This window comes from Vipera berus (genome assembly GCF_964194415.1).
Source record: "Vipera berus genome assembly, chromosome: 16".
Lineage (NCBI taxonomy): Eukaryota > Metazoa > Chordata > Lepidosauria > Squamata > Viperidae > Vipera > Vipera berus.
In genome coordinates this window covers 10,011,218-10,034,139 of record NC_138219.1, presented here as the reverse complement: position 1 = coordinate 10,034,139, position 22,922 = coordinate 10,011,218, and the positions used below count along the sequence as shown (strand labels likewise).

General features: G+C 59.7%; 2 protein-coding genes across 6 annotated transcripts; both read left to right on the top strand.

Annotated features, from left to right (window-relative positions):
* The first annotated feature begins 50 nt into the window (after nucleotides 1–50).
* Nucleotides 51–6,465, top strand: LOC308675370 (death-associated protein kinase 2-like). Of its 5 annotated transcripts, none has more exons than XM_081340637.1 (15): nucleotides 51–84; nucleotides 1,375–1,625; nucleotides 1,764–1,933; nucleotides 2,296–2,358; nucleotides 2,762–2,895; nucleotides 3,156–3,377; nucleotides 3,463–3,601; nucleotides 3,695–3,824; nucleotides 4,107–4,155; nucleotides 4,466–4,492; nucleotides 4,840–4,992; nucleotides 5,199–5,244; nucleotides 5,345–5,434; nucleotides 5,551–5,643; nucleotides 5,740–6,465. In XM_081340637.1, exons 4-15 carry the CDS (start codon nucleotides 2,302–2,304, stop codon nucleotides 5,818–5,820), a joined length of 1,221 nt encoding a protein of 406 aa, XP_081196763.1. In that variant the 5' UTR covers nucleotides 51–84; nucleotides 1,375–1,625; nucleotides 1,764–1,933; nucleotides 2,296–2,301; the 3' UTR covers nucleotides 5,821–6,465. The 5 variants fall into 5 exon arrangements, with proteins under 5 accessions (XP_081196763.1, XP_081196762.1, XP_081196760.1 ...); XM_081340634.1 differs by lacking the exon at nucleotides 51–84 and adding an exon at nucleotides 136–1,215 and having other exon boundaries at nucleotides 1,355–1,625; nucleotides 2,299–2,358; XM_081340633.1 differs by lacking the exon at nucleotides 51–84 and adding an exon at nucleotides 136–1,215 and having other exon boundaries at nucleotides 1,355–1,625.
* Nucleotides 6,466–8,047: 1,582 nt separating this feature from the next.
* INSRR (insulin receptor related receptor) lies at nucleotides 8,048–22,406 on the top strand (the record flags this gene model as incomplete). The annotated part of the gene is made up of 22 exons (XM_081340583.1): nucleotides 8,048–8,159; nucleotides 10,998–11,558; nucleotides 13,111–13,426; nucleotides 14,298–14,440; nucleotides 14,593–14,737; nucleotides 14,954–15,168; nucleotides 15,279–15,405; nucleotides 15,575–15,813; nucleotides 16,026–16,193; nucleotides 16,277–16,463; nucleotides 16,555–16,599; nucleotides 16,731–17,032; nucleotides 17,224–17,360; nucleotides 17,559–17,724; nucleotides 18,793–18,901; nucleotides 19,163–19,233; nucleotides 19,374–19,603; nucleotides 20,060–20,170; nucleotides 20,941–21,100; nucleotides 21,266–21,395; nucleotides 21,632–21,766; nucleotides 22,073–22,406. The coding sequence occupies 22 exons, from the start codon at nucleotides 8,048–8,050 to the stop codon at nucleotides 22,404–22,406; spliced, it is 4,143 nt and encodes a 1,380-aa protein (XP_081196709.1).
* Between the last annotated feature and the right edge of the window lie 516 nt (nucleotides 22,407–22,922).

The following is a 22,922-nucleotide window of genomic DNA, read 5'->3' as shown; positions in this document are numbered from 1 at the left end:
CCCGGTGCGGGGGCGGCTTCCAGCGCACTTCGGCGAGGAAGCGGCGGCGGGCGCTCCGGTCGCGCTCCCTCCGGTGCCTGAATCGTAGGTACCCCGGGGGGGGGGTTGGTGCTGAAGGGGCGGACGCGTTCAGGCTTGCTGGATATCCTGGTGCGGGGTCTGATTCTCGGGGCGGTGGAGTGGGAAGAGCCAAAGGAGGAACCGAAGTTACCTGGAAGTTAGCGCTTCCCAGAGATCGGGCCCCGACACGGGGGGAGAGAATGCAAGGTCCCCCTGTAGCGGCCAGGTCGCGCTCAGGGCTCCCTGCCTTGGACGTGGGAATTCCCCCTCTTTGGACCGGGCGAGACTGGAGGGTTTCTGCGTTTCCCTCGGGCAGAAGCAGCAGCAGCAGCCTCATCCCGTCTGACTCAAGTTGCCAAAAATGCTGGCAGATTTGTTTTCGTTTCCCCGCCGACGGAGCCTTGTACCCTGAGAGGGTGGGCTGTGCTGGGAAAAGATCGCACCACAAAAACACAATATGCTTGTTTGCGGGAACGGAGGACAGGAGAGGGGGCGGGCTGCGATTCGTCCTGGAAGTGGTTGCTGAGCGCCCCTTCCCCAAGCTTGACCGCGGAGCCAGGCCTCGGCCGCGCCTGCCTTGCCCGCCAGCCAAAATCCCCCGTATTTACGAAATTCCTGGCCTGCGTGAAAAGATTGGAAGAGAGTCAAGAATCCAGGAATTGCAACACATTTGTCCATTTAAGCCCCGGCTCTTCCCTCGCCTTAAATGAGGCGTTTGTTCTCTGGGATGGAGCCTGGAAGTCGACCTCGGGAGGAATAAAGCGCCAGATTCCAGGGGACAAGGCAGCCCGCGTCCCGCCGGGAAAGGAATGCGGCCTGGAGGGCGCCTGTCTTTGGGGACCGCTCTCTCCGCGCCCCGCCCCCGCCCCCGGTCCCGCTGCGACGTCCCCTTGAGACCCTCCTTGGCTTTTCAAAGGGCATCACCAGGCGCCTCTTATCGGCTGGCCCAAGAGGCTCCTCCGGCCGCCTCGCTCTTTCTGAGACCGGAGGGTGGGACTTCCCCCTCCTTCTGCCGGGCTGTTCCCACACTCCGTCAGCCTCCCGAGACGCGGCGGCCCCTCGCCCGCCGCCCTGCCTCTGCCAAGCGGGGCAGGCCTGATGGGCGGGAGGGGAGCGGCTGGGGCGCCCTCCTCGCCTGGTCCAAAGGCGTTTGGGGTGAGCCTCGGCCAATGGGAAGGGGGGAATCGGGGCCTCGGGAAGGGAGACCCTGTTGTGGATCCCCGCGGCCTCCAGGCACCTGCCTTCCCTGCGTTTCTTGAGCGATCTGCGCCCCCCCTCCGCCTCCCCCCCCCAGCAAAGCTTTGCTGATTGCAGCCCCGGAGACGAGCGAGGAGGGGAAGCGGCTGCTGAGAAGAGAGGGGAAAAGAGGCTGCGGAGCGCTCAGGCACGCCGGAGGCTGCCTTCGGGGCAGGGCGCGGCCAGCCGGTCCTGCCAGCTGCCTTTCCTGGAACATTCGGGGGCCGCCGCTTCCGCATGTCCGGGGCTGGCTGAGCGATTCTGCGAGCGGAGAGCTGGATCGGTGCAAGGGAGCCCGTGGCCGCGGCGACGGGGAATTGAGGTCCCTGGTAAGTGGGGGGGCCCCGCTCCTTCGGAGCATCTGAAGGCGCCTGCTGGATCGACCCTACCGCCGACGGGCATGTGGTGGGTTCCCTTCGGGGCTCCGGGAACCTCCAGCCAAAATCCCGACTCTGCCGTTTGTGCAGGTGCGCTGCGCAGCTCCGTCGCCCTCCCGCGGGGCGGCGAGGCTCCACACACCAGGAAGCAGAGGCGGCCGATTGCCCGCCCCCGGCGGGAGGGGGAGCCTTGCAGCCGCCGGCCGGAGGGTCCCTCTCCGAGGGACCGAGAGAGGAGGGGGAGGAGCCTCCCGCGTGGGGTAACGGGTTCGGGGAGGGGGGGGGCTTTGCCCCAAGAACCGGGCAGGCGTCTGCCTGGCATGGACGATCCGCCGCCCGAACCACAGGAGGGAATCCTCCTCCTCCCCGGGGCTGGCGTCCAGCAGGGCGGGCCCGGGATGAGGGGTGCGGAAGAACCCCCTTTGCTTCACTCCTCCCTTAAGATGTCCTGAGCGCAGGGCGGAAATGCCTTTCTCCGGTTTCTGGATCCGTCCGGCAGGCAGCCTGACGTGACGCGGGATGCGAAAAGCCCCCCTCCCGCTCGGATGGGGCGGAGGGGGGCGCGAGGCAGAAGAGCCCGCCTGTGGCTTGCAGAGAGCCAGCCTCTTCCTTGTTTCCCCAGCAGCTGATGGCGAGGGATGGAACCCAAGTTCGCCCTGGCAACCCGGTGGCTGCAGGGATCCAGGTGAGGGGGAACCAGGCCCAGGCCTCTCCTCCCTCCCGCCTGCAGATTGCCCAAGGTGTCTGGGACAGGGTGGAAGAAATAGGACCCCCCCATCAGAAAGGGGCTGGGACCCCCTTTCCCAATACAGAAATGGATTGGATTCAAAAGCAGATTTTGTGAACTGCAGCTGCGTAGAATGGCTGGAGGGACTGAAATTGGAGGGTGGGAAACTGCTCACAAGTCCCCTTCCACAGACACCCCCCCGCCCAGGGCTCAGCTGCCCCCCCTTGTCTCTTCCTGGGAACCCTCTGTCCACATGGGCCCACCCTGGCACCCCAGCCCTTCCCCTCTTGCAGCTCAGGTGCCAGCCTCAGACGCTTCAAGGGGGCCTCTTTGCCACTCAGCACCCCATTTGCTGCTTCAGGGCCCCCCGTGCAGCCTGGAAGATGACGACGAGGTTTTCGTGGGCAACGAGGCCAGGCCCAGCGCCACCCAAGCGGATCCCTTCCGCCACTGCAGCGTGGAGGAGCTTTATGAGCTGCTGGAGACGCTGGGCAGGTGAGGCCTGCAGGGCGTGGAGACTGGAGAGGCCAGCTCTGCTTCCTCCTCCTCCCCTGCACTGCCAGGAGGAAGGCAAGCAGGTGAAGGGGGGGGCTTTGACCCCCACAAGGCTGTTGGGCATCTCCCGGGCCTCATCACCCACCTTGGCTGCACCTGCCGATGGCTCAACTGCTGCCAGAACAGCAGAGGCTCCTCCGTGGAGCGTCTGGTTTCTCATCCCCCCCCCCTACATCCTTTCTGCCCTCTCCCCCTTGCAGCGGGCACTTTGGGGTGGTCCGGCGTTGCCAGGAACGGAGCACCGGCATTTTCTACGCGGCCAAATCCATCAAGGTGCGCAAGCGCAAAGGCAGCCGGCTGGGCATGGACCGTGAGCAGGTGGAGCGCGAGGTCTGCATCCTGCAGCAGCTTCAGCACCCCAACATTATGCGCCTCTATGATGTCTTTGCCAACCAGGCCGAGATGGTGCTGATCCTGGAGTTGTGAGTGCCCGGGAGGAGGGCCCTTCCCGGGGGGCCGTAGGGTGCTTGAGAAGCCCCTCATCCCCACCTCCCGGCCTCCCCACAGCATCCAGGGTGGTGAGCTCTTCGACTTCATTGCGGAGAAGGAGCTGGTCTCCGAGGACGAAGCCATTGAGTTCCTGCAGCAGATCCTGCTGGGCTTGGCCTACATGCATGCCCGCCGTATTGCTCACTTCGACCTCAAGGTACTGCCGGGGGGCTTCTGGGGTGCCCCATGCTGGTGCCTGGTTGGACAGAGGCTGCAGGCCCAGCCCACCGCTCTCCCGTCTCTCCTGCAGCCGGAGAACATCATGCTGCTTCAGAAGGAGGCCCCCCACCCCAAGATCAAGATCATCGACTTTGGGCTGGCGCAGAAGCTGGAGGAGGGGGTGGCCTACAAAAGTCTCTGCGGGACCCCCCAGTACATCGGTACGGCTTTTGGCCCATGGAATAGTGGGGCTCAGGAACGGCTGCCTGGGCAGTTCCGAAGCCCTACTTGCGTAGCAGCCAAGCCCTTGCGTGGAGAAGGGGACCTCCACCTTGGCAGGGAACCCGTCTCTGGGGGAAGCAGGGGCCACCTTATATGCCTGAGAACCTTCTCCCGCCATGAAGGAATCAGGATGTTGGCAGCGGGGGGGGGGAGCCCCAGTAGAGTTCTTGGGGTGCCAGGTTGGGCCTCCTACTTCCTCTGCTCAATTTCTTTCTCCCCAGCTCCTGAAGTGATCAACTACGAGGCCCTGAGCACAGCCACAGATATGTGGTAAGAGGCAGCCAAGGGGGGGGAGGCCGGGGGGGCCCTCTTAGTGGCATCCTGCAGGCCGTGGATAAGCAGAGTGGGGAGAGGAAAGTCAGGAAGTGGTTGCAGGCGGTTTCTCCCTCTGAGGCTGCTCAGCTGCAGCTGCAGAGAGGAAAGCCTGTGGGCCCTTTCCTGTAAAGGAGGGGGGGCGGGAGTCTTTGTTCCACCCCTGTGTGGACATTGACAAGGTCGCCAAGGTCACTGGGGACAGAAATGACCTCTGGCCAAGGAGATCCCCTGCTCTGCCTTCAGCTCTCCCTTTTCTTACTCCTAGGAGCATCGGGGTGATTACCTACATCTTGTAAGTACCTGCAGTTGTTTTTCCTGGTGGGGGGGGGGCTCTCAGAAGACTCCCAGGGGGATGGAGTTGGCTCTGGGGGCAGGCAAAGACAGCCACAGCCTCCGAGGGGCCGGCGAAGGAAACTTTGCTGGAATTTGCCCAGCTTTTTAAAAAGGAAATGGAAGCAAGTGGGTAAGTCTAAAGTTGGGGATTGGATCCCCCCAAACGGCCCCCTTCCCTGCCTTCCTTTCGGAGCAATCTCTTGATTCCTACCTGTGGGGCTCCTTCTGTCTGGAGCCAGGCTGAGGGTGGATCTCTGGTCCAGTGTGGTGGGCTCTGATGTGCCCCCAAACCCTCCTCCCCCCCAGGCTGAGCGGCATGTCCCCATTCCAGGGGGAGACGGATGAGGAGACCCTCTCCAACGTGGTCTCCGGGAATTACGAGTTCGAGGCCAAGTGTTTCAGCCAAACCTCGGAGATGGCCAAGGACTTCATCCAGAAGCTGCTGCTGAAGGAGCCCAGGTGACTGAAATGGGGGGAAGCCCTCCTGACCTCTCCGGAAAAGAGAGGGGAACGTCCTTCCTTGAGCAGAAAATAAGGACCACAAAACTAAAAGTGGGGGGCAGCAGATACTGACAGGATGGGGGATCCCCCAAATGGGGTCTCTCCTCCTCTCCTGCCTCCCTTCTGCCCACAAAGAGGAAAACGGATTTTGGTCTGTGTTTTAGGGACCGAATGACGGCAGCTGAATCTCTCCTCCATCCCTGGATCAAGGTAAGCCTCCCTCCCTCCCTCCCTCCCTCCCTTCCTCCCTCCCTCCCTTCCTTCCTTCCTTCCTTCCTTCCTTCTGATTTTTCTCCTTCTGCCCCTCCAGCCGCTCACCCGGAAGCAAGCCGTGAACCGGAGCCGTTCCTCCATCAACATGAAAAACTTCCGCAAATTCAACGCTCGCCGGAAGTGGAAGGTGAAGGCTGCACCCCATTCCGCCCCAGGCTCAGCAGCAGAGGAGCCCAATTGGCACCCCAGACCTGCCTCATGGGCCACGTAGTCCGAGCCTCACCCTCTCTCCTCCCTCCGCAGCTGTCCTACCACATGGTCTCGGCCTGCAACCGTCTCTGCCGACTGGGGCTCCTGTGCCAGCAGCAGAAGCTGGAGAAGGAGGCGGCAGCTCTGGTGGGTGCAAAGAAGCCCCTTCACTGCCTGGGGGGGGTGGAGGAGCGGGGGGGCTGCCTCCCCCCCTGACCTTCTCGCCTTCCTTGCTCCTTACAGCGGGACTGCGAGAGTGACCAGGAAGACCAGCCCAGCACCCCCGTGGTCTTGCTCCGCAGGCGTCGCAGCATCTGCTCCTGAGTTCGGCATCGGCTCCCGTCCACCTGCCCTCCGTCCTTTGCCCATGCTCAGAGGCCAGGATGGCAGCGTCCTCTCCGGTCACGGGAGGGAGGAGGCAGCGCTTGGCTCTTCTGAATGGCCACAATGGAAAACGGGGGGGCTTCAGCTGCTAGACACAGTGGAAGGAGGGTCCTTCCCTGTCCATCCCCCCCCCTGGGGATCACCTGAGCTCCTTCTCCTCCTGTTCAAAATTTCGCCTTCTTGACCTGCCAGGAAGAGGCTGTTGTGTGCTGACCCCCCCCACGCCCCAGCAAGGCTGCCATGGACGGGGGGGGCAGCCTCGCTGGGGTCCTCGAGAGGAACGGAGTCTCCCTTTTGGGAGGGGGGAGTTTGAAGAGTCCCTGATGGGGCATCCAATGGGTCTCTGCTCTCCTTGACTGGTGGTTGCATGGCTGTGGGGAGAGACCCTTTTAATGCAATGGGGAGGGCCCCTCGCTGTTCCCCCCACTCGTCCCCGCCGTGTTCCCCCTGCTTCGTTTGGAGAACAGTCCTCAAGCATCTGAGCAAAAACAGCCTTGGGCAAGTGCCTGGCTGTTGTAATATTTTTTTTTTAAATACATATTGCCAAAAGGGAAAAAACACCATTTGAAGGTGTTGCATGTTGCATTTTGTGGTTTTGTGTTTCACTGGTTCGAATTCAAATTGCAAAGCAGCCACAGCAATGAGGTGGTTGAGTGTGACTGATGCAGGGAGAGGCAGGCCTGGACCCAAGAAGTCCCCCCAAAGGCAGCTGCTTCTCCTCCTCCTCCTCCTCCTCCTCCTCCTCCTCCTCCTCCTCCTCCTTTCCAGCTGGCTGCAGGGGCCAGGTCTGGCCACCAGGGGGCACCCCACTCCCAGTGCTGAGAGCTCTTGTGCAGATGAGGGATCTGGGGGAAAGCGCCACTTTCCTTGCACAGCTGACCCAACGGACAGGATCAGAACACTTGGCCTGCCAGAGGGGGAGAGGAAATCCCCCAAATTAAAGGGCAAGAGCACCCTTGCGCAATACCCATCTAGCTTCCTGTGGGTCATCAGGCGTCCCACATCCAGTGGAAAAGCACCTGCAGGGAGGGGAGAAGCGTAGCGGCCCCAAAAGCGCCCCAGCTCTGGCTCCAGACTTTGGGGGAGGCTGCAAGTAGCAAACGAGGCGTCATCGAAAGGGGGGGCAAAGGGAGCCTCCTCCTTGCTCTGCAACTCTGGCGAGTCCTGCAAGGTTGGGGCCCAGAATCCAGAGGGGGGTGGGGGTGTCTCCCTTTAGGCAGCTCAAAGTCAGCCCCACCTTGATGGCGGGAATAATGTCCAGGCTGGTGACTTTCGACACAGCTCCAGGACGGGGAGGACTTTCCTGCAGTTCGGGGTTTGCCTTGAGGAATTTCCTTCCCTGCCTCCTGAAGGGTCAAGGTCAAAGGCCAAGAGTTCCTTAAATCCCCTCTTGCTCCTGAGCAGACAGGAAGCAAGACTCCACAATCTGACCCCCTCCCAGCCCTCTCCTTGCCTCTGTCCCGAGGCCCCCCCCCGCCTCTGTTCACCCCAGAGCTGCTCCTGCGAGCTGAAAGGCCTTTGGTGCTTTGCTTCTCTGATGATGGGGGGGGGGGCTCACCTTGGAGTGGCCATGTGAAGAGGCTGGGGGCACCTTGAGGAAGTGAGCAGACCTCCAGCTTCCTGCTCCCTTTCTCAGGGCTCCCCCCAAATCCCTCCCCTGAACGGGTTAGGGGAAGCGTCTGCACCTATGGCTGCCCCCTCCTTATTGACCAAACACGAAGGGCAGCCGGTTGTGGGTCTCAGCCCATCTCGCTGGAGTTGTCAGGCTAAATATTTTGAAGGTAACTCGTGAAAACAGCCCTTGGAACCTATCCAGCCCCAGCAGAAGGCCAGCAGGGTTGGGGGGGGGGTGTTTGTGCATGAGGGAGGAAAGACGCCCGGCCCCACCCAGCCGCCTGCCACACCTGGGGCTCTGGACTGGCCATGCCTCCATTTTCCCAGCCCTTTTGCCGTGGTGTGAACGTGCCGGAGGATGGTTGTGGTCAGGGACAAGGACCTCCTGCCTCCCTGCTTCAGACCGGTGGTCCCACAGACAGCAGGGTGCTCCTCCCCCTCGTGCCCCCCTGGCACCAAACGAGAGTCCAGGGCTGCTGCCAGCTGAGAAGCCAGGGGGCTGCCCTGCCGCTTGAGACTCGCTTTCCCGCCAACGCCGGGCCGTTTATGGACCATGGAGAAGAAGGGGACAAGGGGAGTCCCTGGTGCCCCCCTCTGGCCCACCTGGGGGCCCCTGCTCTTCCTCTGCCTGCTGTGGCTTGGCCCGGCACCAGCCTCTCCCGAAAGTAAGTCCCGCCTGAGTTGAGTCAGGTCAGCCGGGCACTAAGGCAGGGGGCTTGGCTGCCTGGAGTCCAGGAAGACCCCCCCTCCCAATCTGTGGTGCCCAGGGCAGACGCCTTGGCCCAGGGCAGGGTGGCTGGGGGGGGGAGGCAAGCGAAATGGATCCGGGCCAGATCGCCTCAGGCACCCTACAGGTGGCTCCATCCACTGGATGCTGGCGTTGGAGATGGCATCTCAGGCAAAACTAGCCGTGGTGATTTAGTAACTGGCATTTGGTGTTTAGTGTCTTGTGTGAGCCTGGCTAGAGGCTCCAGTCAGAGGGAAGCCCTTAAATGTGCTTGTTGTGTGTCTGGGTGAGAGAGACCCAGCAAAGGGCGAGAGGAGGCAGCCGTGCTCCCTCCGTTTAGCTCTGCTCTCAAGTTGGGGGGGGAACCCACCTTGCGAATCTAGTTTAAAGTAGCTCTTTCTAGAAAATTATTCACCTGAGATGGCTGAGGGTCAGAAGAGAAACTGGATTAGCCCATTGCCTGCAGTTGGCATCTGAAGAGTGTGTGTGTGTGTGTGTGTGTGTGTGTGTGTGTGTGTGTCTGTGTGTAACTCTGCCAATTGTGCTTTCCACTCATAGGTGCAGCCCCTCCAGCCAAGGGGTTCCTGCTCAGAGGTAGCGGTTGAAGGTTACTCCTGCAGGGAAAAATCCAGCAAGGGGGAAATTTGTCCCAGGGTGGGTGGGACTCTTCTTCGAATGGGGTGGGGGTTTGGGCAGGAGCCAGAAATCTCATTTCTGCTACGGTGGTCTGCAGGGTGAAAGAAGGCAGACCCCCAACACAGACCCCCTCCTCCCTCTGCAGAGTGATGTGGGTGGGGGAAGATACAGCTGAGCAACGCTGGTCTTTGCTGGTTCCCAGCCACCTCTGCTGCAGCTCTGGAATGGGGGGGGCAGGGAGAGGAAACGGGGTGCCCTCTCACCCCTTAGTGCCTCCTCTGGAGATGCAGGAGAGAAATTCCCAGGTGCTGACAGGGCTGGAGACCCATCCCACCCGCGCGGGTCCCAGGTCCATCCTGGACACACACCCCCTTCCTGCTTTCTGCCCTCTTGCGGGATTTATAGGCACAAAAGACACTTTCGGGTGTTGCCAAACATGCAGAACCCAAACACAGCAGCCGTCAGGAAGCCACTTTAGCCAGTCTGACTGGGGCGGAAGGGAAGGTCCTCCCCCCCTTCCCGCCCCCCCCAGGTAGGAGAGAAAGCAGGAGCGCCCATTAAAGTGTATTGAAGCTGCTAGCTGGACTCAGGATGGCAGGGAGGGGGGAGGGGCGCCTGGGTCCTGAAACTGGCAGGGGTGCCTTTCAGCAAAGCCGATGGGCACCTAACTAGGCATTTCATCAATTAACAAGCCATTAATTAGCAGCATCTGCTAATTCGGAGACTTCCTGCCAAGTTCTGCAGGTTTTTTTTCTTTTTAAAAAAGCAAAGCATCTTTCCAGAAAGAAAGAGGGGGGCCCCCACCCCCAGACCAGGGGAAGATTGGTCCAAACTGAGATGCTTTCCCTCCACATCTCGGATTCCACCCTATGGCTGTTAGATATTTATCGATTCTTCTGGATATTTTCCAGCAAGGAAGCGAAGCTGTCAATCCCCCACCCCGGGTTTTTCCACATCAGGCCCAGAAGAGAGCTGCCCTCTGGGTCAAGATCGGCCCAGCCCGTCCAGGCTTCATGGCGGCATCTGCACGACATGCTGAGCTTGGCAGCTGCGGCGTCGGTTGGGGAGGGTTTCTTGTAGGCTGTGAGGATCCAGGCTGGGCTCAGCCTCCTTCCGTGGTTGGTCCCCATGCGGAGCATGGCCTTCCTCTCTGGGAGCCACGGAGGAAGTTTTGAGGGCAACGCCACCCATTCTGGCCGTGGCTTCCTAGCGGCCATTGGTTTTATTTTCAAGAAGGAGGGAGAGGTGCGTGGCTACCCTCTGTGGGGTCCTCCCCTCCTCCTCTTCTTCTTCAGAGCCTCAGCAAACACACAGCCGCCCCGGAGAGAGCGAGCGCAGCACCTGTTTAAACAGGAGCTGAACCCAGCCCTTCTCTCTCTCTCTGCAGAAGCTGCTTCCCAGGGAGGAGGGGGCAGGGAGCCCTCAGGCAGAAGGGGGTTGGGGGGGTTGCTTGGGCACCAGCTCCTTTCCGCTTGAGCTGCGCCCGAGACCCTTGGCCTGGACTTGGCCAGCCCTTGGGAGGGCCAGTGGATGAAAGAGAAGAGGGAGGGGCCTGGAGGCAGGCGCTGTTAATACAGTGGGCCCTCCAAGTTGCTCTTCCAGAGCTGAAGCTGTCTAAAGCCCCCTCCCCGCCTTGCCGGGATCCAGCTGCCAGAAAGGAGCTGCCACAGCCAGCCGTGGCTCCAGGTGGTGCCAGGCTGGGAAGATGCTAATGTGGGCATTGCGGCAGCAGGCACGGAGGCAGGGGGGCCTGGGGCTCCTGTGCAAAGACTAGATTGGGTGGGGGGCATCAACTCCAAGTCAGGGGCCAGGCGGCAGCCATGCTGACCAGGTGCTCTGCTTCCAGGCTTGGGGAGAGGCCAAGGACAAAGAGGCCCCTTGCGAGCAGTGAGGCAGTTGGCACAGACCAAGGTGGGCAAGACCCCCCCCACACACACACCTTGGCTGCAAGGAAGCACCTGCAGGGACATACTATGCCTCTCTAGCACTGCTCCCATTTCAATGCGCCTCATCCTAAGCCACGCAGGGTCATCCGCGACCCAGTCTCTGGCCTGCATTTTTGCCTGGGAGGGTAGGATAGGAAAGGGCGGCTGGACAGCTCCTGGAGGGCCGGTCCCTGACTCTCTGCTTGGCCCCGCAGTCTGCGAGAGCATGGACATCCGCGTGGATCCCACGCAGCTGCGCCGCCTGGAGAACTGCTCGGTCATCGAGGGCAGCCTGCAGATCCTGCTGATGTTCACGGCTAGCGGCGAGGACTTCCGCACGCTGGCCTTCCCGCGCCTGGTGCTCATCACGGAGTACCTGCTGCTGTTCCGCGTCTACGGGCTGGAGAGCCTGCGCGACCTCTTCCCCCGCCTGGCCGTCATCCGCGGGGCCAGCCTCTTCTTCAGCTACGCCCTGGTCATCTTTGAGATGCCGCACCTGCGCGACATCGGCCTGCGCAGCCTGACCAATGTGCTCAACGGCTCGGTGAGGATCGAGCGCAACCAGGAGCTCTGCCACATCTCCACCATTGATTGGGCGCTGCTGCAGCCGCTGCCCGCACTGGAGCACAACATCATCCTGCACAACAAGCCGGCCGAGGAGTGCGCCGACGTCTGCCCGGGCATCCTGGGCGGGGAGGAGCCCTGCGTGCAGACCCCCGCTGGCCTGGCCGGACCCTTGGAGTACCGCTGCTGGACCTCCAGCAACTGCCAGAAAGGTGCGTCCCACCAGGGGGGGGGTGCGAGAGGCCCGCGGGCTGCTGGGCAGAAGGACAAGGGCAGCTACAGGTCATGGGAAGGCGCCAAGCGCTTATACACGTGTGCAGTGGGCTGGTGTCGGTTCCCTCACTCCTCTGAGTTGCTTCCATTTCTAACCCGCCACGCAAAAGTGAAGGGCGAAGTGCGCAGTCCGATCCTGTTCGTCGAAAGCGGCTGCGCCTTTTGGCTTCACCTCCACCCGCTAGGTGCGTCCCCCCGCCCCCGCCTTTCCATCTGGGTCTCTCTCTGTTGCGAAAGGGCTGCGTGGCTCCCCGGAGCCCGTTTGCTGTAAACAGCCTCGCTGCTAATGCAAACAGATGGCCGCGTCTCCTGCAGGGGGACGAGATGGCCGCTTGCCCGCCTGGGCACGTCTGTGGGGCGGGGGTAGGCCGCGGTTTGTCTGCAGAAGCCTGGCCTCTTCCGCGTGGCTGCGGGGGCAGAATTGCCAGCCCTCCCCCCAAGGAACCAGCCAAAATGCAGGTGTCCCCCTTGGCCCAGCCAGCCAGGGCTGAGCTCTCTGGTCGCTGAGGGGGGGGGACAGACCCGGGAGCCCAGAAGAGACCCCAGAAGGAGCAGAAAAGCAGCCCCGTAAAAGGAGAGGGACAGGCCCTCTCCAAGGCCGAAGGAGCCGTTTTACAGTGGTCAGTTCTGGGTTGAAGATGCTTCAGAGGTTTCTTTGCTGCTGAAATGTTTTGCTCTGGACTTAAAAATCTGATGTTTGAAAAGCAACAGGGAGGTCCCACTCCAGAGCCACCAGCAGCCCTGGGATTTTCCCCTCTCCTCTTTTCTGGTTTGGGGTTCAGCCGGTCAGTGTCACACGTTGGTCAGTGTGATTATGGCTGCTTCCTTCTGCCCAGAGTTCCAGGCTGAGGGGGCCACAAAAGAGGGGGCCACTCCTCAAGGCCCCGATTCCTCCCCTCCAGATTTGCTAATGAGTCTCCTGATTCTGAGCAAGGTAGCAATAAGGTGAGTTGTTTGGCAACCAGGGAACATGGGCTGCTTTCTTGTTGCCTAAACAGCCAGTCTTAAAACCTGAAAATTACCGAATCAATGAGGCAGAGGGCTGGAAAGCGCAGAGCTCGGTTACACCAAATAAAAAAACGCTGTTTTGTAAACAGAAAAGGGTATACATTTTGACACAAATCTTTGCTAGGCCAGGCTAGGCAAGAGACCAACAACAGAAGCCGATTACAAGTTTTGGACGGAGCTGAAACTGCTAGCGAGGCAGAGACCCAGTTCAGGCATAACACACACACCCCACAAAGTGGGGGGTAAATCTGCTGTGATTGTGGATTTGGGCTGGGAGGGAGTTTAGAGTTTCAATTTTGGGGGGGCGGTGCGGTCCAAAGTTTTTTTTCTCTCTGGAGATTTTTGTGGGGAATCTTTCAGAGGCAACTGGAAACCAGCAGAGCCGCAACAGCAGCCAGTTTTTTTTTGGGGGGGGGAGGGGGAACAAGTGTCCTCTCCAAATCCTTGCCAAAGCCCCTCCCTCCCCTCTCTCCCTCCCTTCAGTGTGTCCCTGCAAAGTTGGAGGTGCCGCCTGCACAAGCAAGGACGAATGCTGCCACCCCGAATGTCTGGGGGGCTGCAGCCGTCCCGGGGACCCCCAGGCCTGCGTGGCCTGCCGCCACTTCTACTTCAACGGGCGCTGCTTGAGCTCCTGTCCAGACCTCACCTACGAGTACGAGCAGTGGCGCTGCGTGACGGCGGAGCACTGTGGCAGCCTGCGCAAGATCTCCGAAAACCTACGGGACTCCTCCAGGTTTGTCATCCACCAGCGGCAGTGCCTGGCCGAGTGTCCACCGGGCTACCGGAAGAACGAGAGCAGGTGAGGAATGCCCCCCCTCCTGGTGCCGGTTCCCCCCCCCCCCGTGGCTTGGGTGTTCTGCCAGCAGCGGCTCCCTTCATGTTTGCAGAGGCAGAATCTGAGGTCTGAAGCGGGAAGTCTCTTCCTTCATTAGCGCAAGTGTAAGCACTTAATAACTGCTGGCAGAGTGGCTGCCATCCTTAAAAACCCATTAAGCTAATTTCTCCCTCGTCACCGTCATCTTTAAAGTGGCTTGACTTCCGCAGGCAGCGGGTCTGGCCACCTCCACTTTAAGAGCCCTCCTCAAATCTCAGAAGTTCTCAGTTGATGCGATGGATGAGGGGATATTGGCTGTTTGGGACCCGGAAAGTTTTCAAGCCCTGTGATGCCTCAGATATAAGAGCCCACCCACTCTGGCTACCATTTTGGGGGCGCTAGTTAGGGTTGGAGTGGACTAGGGGTGACCCGATAGCAGTATTCCAGTATTTGAGGGGCTGCCGCAAAACAGCACCAGAAGGCAGGACAAGAAGCAACGGGTGGAAACTCATCAAGGTGAGAAGCAACCTGGAATTAAGGAGAAACTTCCTAACGGTGAGGACAATTAACCAGGGGAACAGATTGCCACCAGAAGCTGTGGATGCTCCAACACTGGAGGCTTTTGAGAAGAGACTAGACAACCCTTTGTCTGAAATAGTATAGGGTCTCCTGCGTGAGCAGGGGTTGGACTAGAAGACCTCCATGGTCCCTTCCAGCTCTATTCTGGTTGATGGGTTGTTTGTGTGCCTGGAAGGAAGACGTGCCACTTTTTCCCTGACAAGAGGGCCAATTTTGTGTGTGGAATAATGGTGGGTGGTCCTCAGCCCCTCTTCCTTCCCTTCCCTCCCTGTTCCAGCCTCATCTGCCATGAGTGCCAAGGGCTGTGCCCCAAGGAGTGTAAAGTGGGCACCAAAACCATTGACTCCGCCCGGGCAGCCCGGGACTTGGCCGGCTGCACCCTCATCGAGGGGAACCTGATTGTGAACATCCGTCGGGGCGGTGAGTGGCTCCCCTTCCCCTTCTGCACCCCAGGGGGGAGGCCTCAATTCCCACCAGGATCCCTTCAGCCCCCACGTGTGGCTGCGTCCTGCTCAGTGGCGCAGCCCATCCCGGCTCACGGCTGCCTTTCTCCTCCTCTTCCTCCTGGGCAGAAAACCTGGCCTCCACCCTGCAAAGCAGCCTTGGCCTGATTGAGACCATCACGGGGTTCCTGAAGATCCGGCACTCCTTTGCTCTCATCTCCCTGAGCTTCTTCAGGAACCTCAAACTGATCCGGGGGGACTCCATGGTGGACGGGTGAGCGGTGGCCGAAGTAGCTGGACGGAGGGAGGGGAGGCTCCTCCTGAACAGCCTTTGCTGCCTGGGTCTCGCCCGCAGTGGGAACAGCCGCTGGCTGGGCGCCCTCTGGGCTGCGTGGAGGGCCAGCCGGGAGGGCCAGGCTTGGCTGGGGAGGGGCCAGCAGAGGCTGTTCCGAGGGCCTGAGCCCACCTCCACCCTCGCCCCTGCCCTCAGGAACTACACCCTGTACGTGCTGGACAACCAGAACCTGCAGCAGCTGTGGGACTGGAGCCAGCACCGCCTGTCCATCCCGGTGGGGAAGATGTATTTTGCCTTTAACCCCAAGCTGTGCCTCTCGGAGATCTTCCGGACGGAGGAGGTCACAGGGACCAAGGGCCGGCAGAATAAGGCGGAGATCAATCCCCGGACGAACGGGGGTCAAGCCTCTTGTGAGTTGGTGGGGAAAGGGGGAGGAGAGGAGAGAAGGAGGGGGGATGCTCCCCCGAACTTATATTTAACAGCCCCATCCTTAAATCAAGCCTGTTCTTCCCCCCTTCAGGCAAGACCCAAACTCTCCGCTTTGTGTCCAACGCCAGCGAGTCGGACCGCCTCGTCCTCAAGTGGGAACGGTACCAGTCCCCGGAGTCCCCGGACCTCCTCAGCTTCATTGTCTACTACAAGGAATCGTAGGTGCTGGGGAGGGCTTCCCCCAAGGAATCCTCCCCGTGGGAGGGGGATGAGCTCTGGGCTCTTACAACCCCCCCCCCAGTTAAGTTGCCTCTACCTGGCCTGGCGTGAGGGGCCCCGGCGGGGCAGGGCTCCCTGGCCGCCCCTGAGCCTGGCGTCCTCCCCCAGCCCCGTCCAGGACGTGACCGAGTACGTCGGGCAGGACACCTGTGGGGCCAACAGCTGGAACGTGCTGGATGTGGAGCTTCCCCTGAGCCATGACCAGGAGCCAGGTGTGACTCTGCAGAACCTGAAGCCGTGGACACAGTACGCCATCTTTGTGAGGGCCATCACCCTCACCACCGCCGAGGAGAGGCGCAACTTCGGGGCCCAGAGCCAGGTGGTCTACATCCGCACCCTGCCTGCCGGTGAGGAACTGGGAAGCACCAGGGGAGGGGCAGGGCCTGAATGATGGGCAGGAGAGTCCTCCCCATTCATTCTTCCCCCGGTGAGCAGCCTGCCTTCTCTGGCAGCTGTAAAGACGAGCGCGTTTTTGTAAAAGCCGATGGCAATCGGTGCAAAGGGGAGGGTGAAGGGCCAAGACTCCCCTTCCCATCATCTGCCTCTCTCCGAACTGCAGTGCCCACGGTGCCCAGGGACGTCATTTCCATGTCCAACTCTTCCTCGCACCTGATCGTCCGCTGGAAGCCGCCCTCCCAGCCCAACGGCAACCTCAGCTACTACCTTGTGCTGTGGCAGCAACTGGCAGAGGACTCCGAGCTCTTCGGCAACGACTATTGCCACAAAGGTGAGGACCACTGCCACTCCTGCCCCCGGGGGCCCCTCCGGCCTTCAGCTGATGGCCTGCCTGGTCTCTGCCCGGCTCCCCAGGTCTCCGCCTGCCCACCAGCAGTGCAGACACCCGCTTCGACACCAGTGACGGCGAGGAGCACGAGGACGTGGATGAGCAGTGCTGCCCCTGCCACAGCCCCGTCGGGCAGACCCAGTCCAGAGTGGAAACGGTGTCTTTCCAGAAGAAGTTTGAAAACTTCCTCCACAATTCCATCATCCTGCCCAGGTGGGTTAAATTGGATGGCTGAGGTCCTGTTGGGGGGCTAAGAGGAGGGGCTGGGAACTGTCTGGCCCACTCTGTCTCCCTCTTTCTCCAGACCCCCTTGGAAAGTCACCTCCATCGACAAGATTTCTTCTTACCGGTGAGCTTCTGACGGACGGTGTCCGTGTTTGTCCTCACGTGAAGGGGGTCCCTATTGAAATGCTCCTGGAGGTTATTTTTGGGGTGAAACTGCAGGGCTGCCCCCTCACCCTTCTTTCCTGGCTGCAACAGGACCCCCAAAAAGCGCAGAGACACCTTTGCCGTGACTGTGGAGAGCCAGGCCTATCCCAACACCTCCTGGCCTGCCCCGGGGACCCCCAGCCACGCAGCCACAGCCCAGCGGGTTGAGCCGGACTCTAGTGCGGAGAAGGACTTCCGCCTCTTTGAGGATAAAGTCGTTCGGGAGCGGACGGTGATCTCCAACCTTCGCCATTTTACCGAGTACCGGATCGATATTCACGCCTGCAACCACGCAGCCCAGACCGTGGGGTGCAGCGCCGCGACCTTCGTCTTTGCTCGGACGATGCCCGAAGGTGAGCCAAAATGGCCTTACCCTTTCCTTGTCGAAAGCTGCCAGTTACTGAACTGGAGCTGCCCGGTTGTCCTGGTATAATCCACCTCTGAGCAGTTCAAATTCAAGCTCTTTCAGTTGCTCTCTCCCTTTCCCTGGGAAGACTCTCCATCTCCTCCTTGGCCCAACCCCCTTTGCCCTTCTCCTGGCCAGCTCAGGCCGACAACATCCCCGGGAACCTGACCTGGGAGCCGGCCAGCAAGAACAGCGTCCTTCTCCGCTGGCGGGAGCCGGAGAACCCCAACGGCCTCATTCTCAAGTACGAGATCAAGTACAGCCGGGAGAGCGAGGTGAGGAAGGGGTCTCGGGGCCAGGCGGCTTCTTGGCATCGCTCCCCACCAGCGGCTCTTCCGGCCATCCCTCAGCCGGGTGGCTCCCGCCTCTGAAGGCTTAACCCTGGCCAGGACGCTGGGCACTGAGAGCGGCAGCTGGCAGATGCCGCCCTGGGCAACTCTGACCAGCTACGAAGCAGCTCTGCTTCCTTGCAGAAAGTCATCTCGGTGGTCTGCGTCTCCCGCCATCGCTATGCCCGCTACGGGGGCTACCACCTCGCCCTCCTCCAGCCTGGAAATTACTCTGCGAGGGTCCGGGCCACCTCCCTGGCAGGGAACGGCTCCTGGACCGGCTTGATGACCTTCTACATCCTCGGGGGAGGTGGGTGTCAGAGCCACCTCTTAAGTTCTTCCTGGAAGATGCGGTGCTGGTAAAGAGGCAGGGGATCACTCGTGCCCCAGGTCTTGCGAACCCAGCACCCGAGGAGGGTCGCAGGGTCTTATTTTTAGCCACATCTGCAGGGTCAAAGTGAAAAGACGCTGGGATATTTGTTCCTTCTTGCATTTGCTTCAATCTGCCTCTCCGCTCATGAGAGCAGCCTGCCTGGTGGGCTTCTCTGGCCAGACTGACCGTTGCTGAGATTGCAGGGAATAGAAATCCAGACATCTGGAAATTGGCCAGAACAGGATCCTGGAGCACCAGCAAATGGGAGCAGTTAAGAAGGAGAGAGACGATGCAAAGCGTAGCCTGGTTCTGTAGCTTCCCTCAATGATGAAATTAACCACACTTGGAAAACATGGATGGATGGATGGATGGATGGATGGATGGATGGATGGATGGATGGATAGATAGATAGATAGATAGATAGATAGATAGATAGATAGATAGATAGATAGATAGATAGAGGGGCGGGGGGAGAGAGGAATAAGGAAAAGATAAAGCTTAGGATTAAATTGTGTAGTACATTTACTTTAGAAAATAATTGTGAGTCATGTATAAATGTAAAAAAGGTTTAAGCTCAAATAATTGTTCCACAGCTTTTAAGTATCCCCTCAAAAGACCCCCAGGGAAGGATGGAAAGTCTTCCCCTTAAGTTTATCTCCCTGACTTTTGGAAGAGACCAAGAACTGGCCAAAGAGTTTATTATCTCTTCCTTGAAACTTCTCTGAGAAAGAGCTGGAAGTATGTTGTCAAACAGAAGGAAAAGTAACAACCGTGCAAAATGTTTATGTGAAAGGGAATGGAAGAAAATATGTCCTAAACAGGTGATTAGATGGGGGGGTGGGGAGGAGAAAATCACCAGCAATCTTGTCTCAGCAGAGGCTCCTTCAGCAGAAAACCAAATGTTCTCTTTTTTTGTGTTCCTTTGTGCTTCGCTTTGGTTGGTTGGGGTTGCAATAATTGCATTTCTCTCCCCTGACGACCCCCACAAACCCCGTTTCTAAGCAGAGGAAGAGGAATCTGGAAGTTTCTACGTGTTCCTGACACTCACCCCAGTGGTTCTGATGCTCGGCATCGCCTGCCTGGCCGTCTTCGTTTTCTTATACAACAAGAAAAGGTAGCCTCTGCTCGCTTTGGGGAGCAGAGTGCCTGAGTTGGGGGGGGCCACGTTCAAACGGTCGGGCTGGGTTGAAATCAGGGGCTGCTTCCGTTGCTGCTGAGTCCAAGAGGCCCGTTGCTTTCCGGGGGGGCGGGCGGCCTAAGAGCTGAGCGCAAAAGCAGGGCTGGCCCTGGAAAGCCTGCCGTTTGGGGTTGTCCCCTGAAAGAAAGCAAGGGGTCCCCCCTCCCTGATCTCTTCTACCTGATCCTCGCCTTGCAGGAGGACCGAAGGGTACCCCAGTGGCACGCTGTATGCCTCGGTCAACCCTGAATACTTCAGTGCCTCCAACAGTGAGTGCCCAGGCCGCCTCCAGGCCAGCCGGGAAGAGGCAGGGAGGGGAGGAGGGAGGTCCAACTAGCAGGAGAGTTTGGGGCCTGCAGCACAACTCTGGGGTCCTCGGCAAGCGCACCGGCCTTTCCCCCTTTCTCAGTGTACGTCCCTGACGAGTGGGAGGTACCCCGGGAACGGATCACCATCCTGCGAGAGCTGGGCCAGGGATCCTTCGGGATGGTCTACGAGGGGATCGCCAAGGACCTGGAGCAGGCGGGCGAGGAGACCCGTGTGGCGCTGAAGACAGTCAACGAGCTGGCCTCCACGCGGGAGCGCATCGAGTTCCTGAACGAGGCCTCCGTCATGAAAGCCTTTCGCTGCCACCACGTGGTAAGGGGCAAAGGCCCAGAACGAGGCCGGGGCGCTTCTTTCCTGCCAGAAAGAAAAGGGAGGAGGCACCCAAAAGTCTTGGTGGGGTCTGTGTGGGTGAAAGAGACCCAACTGAGCTCTCACTGCCCTGCCCACTTGCTCTGCATGCCAGCATGTGGGGCAAAATCATTCCTAGGAAGATGAAGACGCCTCCAACGCAGGCTTGGCTCTGGACTTGATCTCCGGAACTTTAGGGAAAGGGACACGGTTGCCTTTTCCAGGGAGCGGATTTAGTTTCCCAGACCAGAGATTTTCTGGTGACTCCCCTATCCCGGCCTCAACCGGTCCAAGCTCAACAGCGTTTCCGTGACCCAGAGATTGGTTTGGCATGGGACCAGCGAGGGCTGAGCTTGGTGGGGCTCTCGACCTGCTGTCCAGATCCCGGGTCTGCAGCCTGCTCTCCTTTGGGGCCTCCAGGTTCGCCTCCTCGGGGTGGTGTCCCAAGGCCAGCCGGCTGTGGTCATCATGGAGCTGATGACGAGGGGAGACTTGAAAAGCTACCTGCGCTCCCTCCGCCCGGAGGCCGAGGTGGGTTTGCCCCCCAGGCTCAGATTGCAGGCAACGCGGCCTTGGCTGACTCCCAGTGGACACTCTCTGGAGCAAAGCGAAAAGCTCCCGAATGTTGGCAGTGACTTCAAAGCAGTTCCAAGCGGTGGGGAGGGCTGTGTTAGGGAATTTGTTGTGCAGGGTCTCCTTGTGCTACCAAAGAGTTGCACAGACAAGGAAGGGCACTGAGAGCAGTAAAAATCACACACAGAAATACACTGAGTTCTAAAAGCAAAAAGTAGTTTACTTTTGAGGTGGTGTAAAAACAAAAATGCACAGTCAAAAATAAACAGTCCAAGTCATACACAATAGCAACAGTCCAAGGAGTAATCCAAACTACAAAGTCTTCTTACCGGTCCAGAGGTCAATACACAGTTCAGGTTTACAACAGTAGTAAACCAACAGCAGAGCAAAAACAGTAACAGTAGAGATCAGTGAATTCAGAGAGAGAGAGAAGCTACGTTCCTAGCTTCCTCTTATGGCCATGAGAACACTTACACACCCATTGGCCAATTAACAACTTAAAGACATAGCATTATGGTTAATATATTTTCAACCCAACATTGTAGGCTAACACCATATGCCTAACAGGCTGGAAACTTGATCTTCGTTGCCACACTTCCTTTCCGAGTCTGGCTTCCATCAGCGGTGACTTTCCCACAACAAAAAATCAGAATTTGTTATGCTCTGGACACTCCCCAAGGCCTCATTTTGCTTCCCTGTTCTGACCACCTTGGTACGTCTTCTTCTAGAACAACCCGGGTTTGCCTCCCCCGTCCCTGAAGGACACGATCCAGATGGCCGGAGAGATTGCCGATGGCATGGCCTACCTCAATGCCAAGAAGTTTGTCCACCGAGACCTTGCGGCCCGCAACTGCATGGTGTCTGAGGACTTCACTGTGAAGATCGGAGGTGGGGCTGAGGGGGGCAGGGAGAGGGGCTCCCTAGGGCAGCCGGGGGTGGCTTGGACATGGCTGGGAGAAACTCCGGTCCTTGCCTCTCTCCGCCTCTGCTCCTCAAGCCTGGCTGGAGCTTGCTCCTCCTTCTCCCCCCATGAGGCCTTTCTTTCTTGCAAAGATTTTGGGATGACCAGGGACATCTACGAGACAGACTATTACCGCAAGGGGGGGAAAGGCCTGCTGCCGGTCCGCTGGATGTCCCCCCAAGCCCTGAAGGATGGGATCTTCAACACGCAGTCGGACGTCTGGTGAGCCCAGGGCAGCAGGAGAGGCGGGAGGTGGCAGCTTAAAAACAGCACCCCTTTACCCCGGGGGGGGGAGAATGATAAGTGGTCCCAGGGCATTTTGTAGCCCAAATGGCAGATGGCACCCTTGACTGAGTCCCTGGGCAGGGCTGGCAATGCAAAGTCCCTGCAGCCAGAGAAGGGAAGCCAGCTGGCAAGGGCTGGGCTGGGGTGCCCCTTCTCAGCCCCCTCCGTTCCAGGTCCTTCGGCGTGGTGCTGTGGGAGATCGCCACCCTGGCAGAGCAGCCCTACCAGGGCATGTCCAATGAGCAGGTGCTCCATTTTGTGATGGACAACGGGGTCCTGGAGAGGCCCGAGAACTGTCCTGACAAGCTGTGAGTGACTCCCAGAAGTGTGGTTGTGGGTGGGCCTGTGGGCAACCTTTCCCCACCCTCTCTGCCCCACTCTGGTGGCCTCCCTGAGTGAAGCCCACCAACGTCTTAAGCACATGGTTTCTTTGCCTTTCAGGAAGCCCGGGGGCCTCCCCTCTCAATCCCACCTGGCCCCAAACCCACCTTGCTTTACCTGGCCAGCGGGTAGCTGCTTCCTAACGGAGCGAACCTCTCTGGCTGCCCGGCTTAGTGACGGGGCTGCCCTCCCCCTTCCTGCCTACTCCCAGACTTCTTCTTCTCCCCTCGCAGACACAGCCTGATGACCTGGTGCTGGCAGCGGAACCCGCGTCTGCGCCCGTCTTTTGTCCAGATCCTGCAGAGCATTCAGGAGGACATGAGCGCCGGCTTCCATGCTCACGCCTTCTACCACAGCCTGGAGAACAAGCGCAGCAGCTCTGGGGGGGCTCTGGACCTGGAGACAGACAAGCTGCTGGAGGAGAAGGAGGAGGAGGAGGAGGAGGAGGAGGAGCCCAAGCCAGCGGCCCCAGCCCTGGTCCCCCGTGGCAGCAGCCCCCAGCCCCTCTTCGGCCCTGGCCAGCCCAAGGACTGTTGCCCTCCCAGCAGGATGAAGCCAGGCCTCTGAGGCTGGGCCAGCCTGGCAGCGAGGAGGGTGGGATGCCCTTCCTTTCAGGAGGGGGCCGTGTCCTAGGTGGCTGGCCCAGTGGCGAAGGACCCCACAAACGCCAGGGGCAGACTTTTAAGAGGAACTGCTCTGTCACTCTTTCTTTGAAAGACAGACGCCGGGACGCCTTTCTGGGTGGGCTGATTGGCAACTGGGCGTGAAATCATTGGCCTGGATGTGGGCAACGGTATCTCAGGAGCAGCAGCCAGCCGGACTGTCTCTACTTCACTCACCAGGTTGCCAGGTTGGGGAGGGGGGCTGTTTTCAGAAGCAAAGCAGGATACCAACACCCCAAAGTTTTTATTCAGCTGTTCAAGGGACCCCAAACAGCAGGAGCCTCTGTGCCCAGCCCCGTGGCAGGGACCCCTCCTGAGGCTGAGGGGTGCTGGGGGGCAGCCCAGTCACATCTCTGGGTCCCCTTTACTGAATGCAAATGGTTGGAAGAGGCCAGGGGATCTTGGAGGAAAGTTCCCACAC